We start from the raw sequence: 5,290 nt of genomic DNA, 5'->3' as shown, positions 1-5,290 counted from the left end.
CTTAATAACTTTAAATTACTCCAAAATGATCCCGAGACTGGTAGAATCTTTTCGCAACCTCCACTTATTTCATTCAAACGCGACAAAAACGTAGGCAACTTTTTAGTTAGAAGCGCGCTCAAAACTAACGAGCAACCAGGCACTTTCAAATGCGCGCGCTCACGATGCAAAACTTGTCTTTTCATTGTTAACATTAGCAAGATATCGGGACCTAAGCGATCTGTTAAGATCACCGATCGTTTCACTTGTACCTCCGCAAATGTCATTTATTGCATAACCTGTACGTTATGCAATAAATTATACATTGGCGAGACAGGTAGACGACTAGGTGACCGATTCCGCGAACGCCTTCGCGATGTTGAGAAGAATGACAAAGATGCATCAAAGCCAGTCGCTCGTCATTTTAATCTCCCTAACCACTCCAAAGAACACATGGCTATCTGCGGCCTTTTCCCTACATCTAGGCACGACGGAAAGAATCTAGAACAAAAATTCATCTTCCAAATCGGCACCCTTAATCCTCACGGTATTAACGAACGCTTTTCATTCAACTAATATATTCCTATTTTTCAAGTTGCCATGTTACCACCAATAGCGTAGCTCCTACTCTACTGTAAAAACTACACGTAACCCATAATTCCTCGATTCGCTCTGACGAAGGGCTAACGCTCGAAACGTCAGCTCTTAGAATCTGTACGGTGGCCAATTTACATTATCAACTCCGTTGATAAAACCAAACTTTGTATACTACTTCCCCACCGACGCAGCACCACAGTTTCTTTAGAAACTACCCCCTTCATTCATTACGCGAAAGCAAGTTCGTTAAGTCCTCGCAGCCTCAACTACCCTGGTTGACGGAGGAATACAAGTTAAGATGCCCTGGACGGAAGCGGGCCCTCCCAAACAAAGTAAGTATGGCATCGCACTGAAAAGGCTGTTTTCCACGGAGAGGTCATTCCAGAAAAAGGGTTGTCTCGATGCTGTCAATGAGGAAGTCCAAAAGCTTCTAGAGCAGGACTACGTGATTCAAGTCTCTCCTGACCAGATTGATCATAGCAAGCCTGAATGGTACTCACCCTTACAAGCCGTGTTAACACCGGAAAGAACGACAAAAGTGCGACTTGTCTTTGACTCATCTTCGAAAGGTCACGACGGTTTGTCCCTTAATGATTACCTAGAGAAAGGGCCATACTACATCAACAGTCTCCTGGATGTTTTGGCAGCATGGGGATGGAACGAAGTAGCCTTTATCGGCGATATAAGCAAAATGTTCAATCAAATCTTGGTTCATCCCGACGACCAGGTTTTTCACAGGTTCCTTTGGAGGAGTAAGATTAGCAACTCGCCAACAGTATACCAATGGCTCAGGTTGAACTTTGGAGATAAGCCAGCTCCCGACATAGCAATGAATGCCATCAACACACTAGCAAAGATATCTCAAGCCGAGTTCCCAGAAGCATCAAAAGAACTTCAATACCATATGTACGTGGATGATATTAGAAGTTCCAAAGCAACTACAACGGAAGCAAAACAGATTATGAGCGACATTGACGCCATTCTTAAGAAAGGTCATTTCCAGATAAAAGCTTGGCATTCAAACCGTGCGGAGATTGACCAGTCCAACGGTGAACGCTGGGCAGATCTTCTTGGTCTAAGATGGGATAAACAAACAGACAAGTTTTCCCTGAAAAGGAACAAACTCGACCAGATGGACCTTTTGACAAAGAGACGTTGCCTGGGTCTTATTGGACAATTGTGGGACCCAATCGGTCTTGTGATGCCGGTAGCTATTAAATTTAGGATCGACTTGCAGGACTTATGGCATTCAGGCTACAATTGGGACGAAACCTTACCTACAGCAGTCAAGAGCAAGTGGATGGAGAATTTGCAAGCCATGAATCACCTCTTAACAGTCGAATTCGATCGCTAGTTAAAACCAAGCCACGCGATTGGGGTACCACAAATTCATGGATTCTGTGATGGTGGCGAAAAAGCTTACGGAGCGGTCATTTTCCTCCGATGGGAGTTAAAGAACGGAAGTTACAAGTGCGTTCCTGTTTTAGTCAAGTCCTTCGTCGCCCCACTAAAGAGAAAAACGATCCCGAGACTGGAGCTCATGGGCTGTTTAACACTTGCAAGGATATATGAAACTTGCAGAAAGTCTCTACAGTTTGCGAACATCCAAGACAGCAAGAGGATCTTCTGGGTGGACTCTTCTACTGTCCTTTCTTGGATTAAGACCCCATCACGTCAATTCAAACCTTTCGTATCAAGTCGAGTCGCAGAAATCCAAGAAACTGTTGGGGTGGAAGACTTCTGATACATCAGGTCAAAGTTCAATCCAGCCGACATTCTCACTAGAGGAATAGAGCCATCGCAACTCGAAGACTGGATAAAGGGACCCTCTTTCCTGCAGTTACCCGAAGGACAATGGCCTAAATTTGAAGCTAGAGCCCCCATCGAACCTACAGCAAAAGCTGGTATCTTGCTGGAAGTGAAAACCGAGAAGACTAAAACGCCAATGCAACACGAGGCAGCTATAGCGGAATTTCAAACCAAAGTTGATCTGGATAAGTCTGAAGAAGATACTAACCCCGTTTTTCATCAACTGTTAAATACCTGTTCTACATTTTCAAAGATACGGAGAACACTCGCTTACGTTCGCCGATTTATTCAGAGTGCGAGAAAAAAGAATGTTAAGACAGGTTCAACCACTGTTCAAGAATTGCAAGGCTCGGAGAAACACCTATTCAAAAGGAGTCAGGCACACCTAGATCCCTCTGTCATTGACAAGAAATTAACTCCGAAGCTGGACGAAAACGGATTACTTCGAGCTCATGGACGACTCGAAGATGTCAGATCGCTGCCACAAGAATTAAGAAACCCAGTTATCCTTCCACGCGATCACCCTCTTGTCATCTTGCTATTACGTGACCTCCATGAAAGACGCGGACACTGTGGGTACAAAAGCCTAATTAACGAGGCAAGGAGAAAGTACTGGATCATTGGAGTTCGTGGTATGTCCAAAGCACTCACAACAAAGTGCATTACTTGTAAGAAGTTCCGAAAGAAGCCATTGGAACAACTCATGGGACAAATCCCATCCTTGCGAGTTGCAGTAGGCACCCCGCCATTCTTCAACACCGCCATGGACATGTTTGGACCATTGCACATCAAGCTTAATCGTAAAACGCTCACGGAGGCCCAAGTAATCATTTTCACCTGCATGACAACAAGAGCTGTCCACTTAGAACTTGTGACCGACAAAACATCTGACGCTTTCTTGATGGCATTCCGTCGTTTCGCGAGTTTGCGTGGTCACCCGTGCATTTGCTGGTCCGACTGCGGGACAAATTTTGTAGGCGCACAAGGGTACTTAAAGGAAATAATGCAGAGTTGGAACGTCCCCATGATTGAAGGTGTTCTATCTGAAGATTTCTCGTGCGATTTTAAATGGAAATGGAATACCCCTCATGCAAGTCATCAAAATGGCGTCGTGGAAACCCTCATCAAGTCAGTCAGACAAGGTCTGAACGCTACATGCAAGAATCAAGCCTTTACCCAAGAGCAATGGAGAATATTTCTCGCGGAGACAACCAACGTCATCAATGGACGTCCTTTATACCCAAGTTCTGACAGCATATAGGAAAGCCCGCCAATTACTCCAAACGATATTCTCATAGGACATCATCTTTCAACTCCTCAACCAGAACCAGAAGAAAGGATCAACCCAAGACATCTTTTAACGAATTTTGGAGATGCTGGATGAGATACTTTGCGCCAAATCTACTTCCACGAAATAAGTGGTTTCGCACCAGAGAAAACATTCAAGTCGACGACTTAGTTCTAGAGATAGACCCAAATCACAAAAGATCCCAATGGAAGATGGCGCGAGTCATTGCGACATACCCAGGAAACGATGGTTTGGTTAGGAAGACAAGAATCAAGACTCAGGACGGTGAATACGACAGGCCGATTCACAAGCTGTGTCTTTTAGCAACAAAAGACGAATTAAATGCGAACCTTTCTTAATCAAGGGAATACTTAGACCAGCATTATGTAATAGACATTACGTCATTTGTGACATCTCGAGTCATTGAATACCGATTATGTTTAAGTCGTTGCTCAATTAGAGATAACTTCTAATTTCCGCACTGGGGCGGAGTGATTCGCACTTCGCGCGTTAAGTTATTTCGCTTACTGATTTAATGTATGCAAATATTCTTGCAATTTATTTATCGCAGCAAGTTTGCGTGAGTTGAAAGGTGACATCTAATTAGAAATTCAGAAATATATAAATCGACACTGTGCTGCAAACGGGCAAATTGCTTTTTTACTATCCTCCGATCAAAAACTTTAAAGACAGTCAACAGAAGAAATCAAACCATAAGATCGTGTAGATTAGAAGACACAAATTGTAAGTATATATTCACGAAATCAGTTCCATTCTTTTTTAACCTATCTTCGGCATTCCAAAACATTAATCTACTTGTGTAATATTTTTCTTTCAGTCGACTAGTTCAACGACTTATCAAGCAGCTAGTACGGACAAAAGTCTAAAAATCTACAGGGTCTTGGCGTGATCCTGCCATAAAATAGTGCCTCGAACGTAGGTGCGAATCAACTCTTTTCCTTGATATTTCCAGAGTCTGGACGCCGAACCTTACTCAGGGCGCAGATATCTACATTCGCCTTTTCGATTGGGGTATGATGTCGCGCTTCAGTGGCTGCGTCACGAACTTTGATTGCTCTTGAAAATTTTCGACTTTTTAGTCTGCTTAGACGTATTTTTGCTTAGTTTGGGATCAACACTGGTCAATATGAAGCTTACTTACTCAAGTTTTGAATTATGGAACATTATTTCTACACTTCCTGCGAAGTTACGTTTGGATTACTCAACGTGGAAGAGCTTAAAACTCGCTGGAATAGAAAAATCTGTTTCTCAACGTGGCTGTAGAGCTGGCCGAAATAAGCAACGACGAACAACTACTGTTCTGGGCTACGGCAGATATTGTTCGTTTTCCACTGGCTATTCTACTAAATCATATTTTGATAATTATTATTCTTCAAAGTGTTTCTTCGATTCTTACATGCAAATTTTTCCGGTGGAGCAGAACAACATCAACAATGGGAACAATACATCAAATAACGCTACGGTGAACACTGTACTGAATAACTTATCATACGTGAAGAAATGCCAGCAATTACTTCCAACTGCAAAACAACTATGCTTTGCAGTCGCAAACGTACGATCTGCAAGAAATAAGACTGATCTTATTATTGATCATGT

At 42.9% G+C, this 5,290-nt stretch overlaps 2 protein-coding genes across 2 annotated transcripts; both read left to right on the top strand.

The window, feature by feature from the left end:
- The first annotated feature begins 874 nt into the window (after positions 1–874).
- On the top strand, positions 875–1,930 carry LOC138054424 (uncharacterized). The gene has a single exon (XM_068900866.1). The coding sequence runs from the start codon at positions 875–877 to the stop codon at positions 1,928–1,930; it is 1,056 nt and encodes a 351-aa protein (XP_068756967.1).
- Positions 1,931–2,521: 591 nt separating this feature from the next.
- Positions 2,522–3,646, top strand: LOC138054423 (uncharacterized). The gene has a single exon (XM_068900865.1). It carries the CDS (start codon positions 2,522–2,524, stop codon positions 3,644–3,646), a length of 1,125 nt encoding a protein of 374 aa, XP_068756966.1.
- Positions 3,647–5,290: the final 1,644 nt, after the last annotated feature.

The sequence above is a fragment of the Montipora capricornis genome, chromosome 6, assembly GCF_036669925.1.
Source record: "Montipora capricornis isolate CH-2021 chromosome 6, ASM3666992v2, whole genome shotgun sequence".
Lineage (NCBI taxonomy): Eukaryota > Metazoa > Cnidaria > Anthozoa > Scleractinia > Acroporidae > Montipora > Montipora capricornis.
The sequence above is the reverse complement of the archived record's forward strand: the minus strand, read 5'-3'. Positions and strand labels throughout refer to the sequence as shown.

Excerpts from the sequence above, each read along its gene's own strand:
- LOC138054423 (XM_068900865.1), top strand. The coding sequence starts at position 2,522 with ATGCAACACGAGGCAGCTATAGCGGAATTTCAAACCAAAGTTGATCTG.
- LOC138054424 (XM_068900866.1), top strand. The coding sequence starts at position 875 with ATGCCCTGGACGGAAGCGGGCCCTCCCAAACAAAGTAAGTATGGCATC.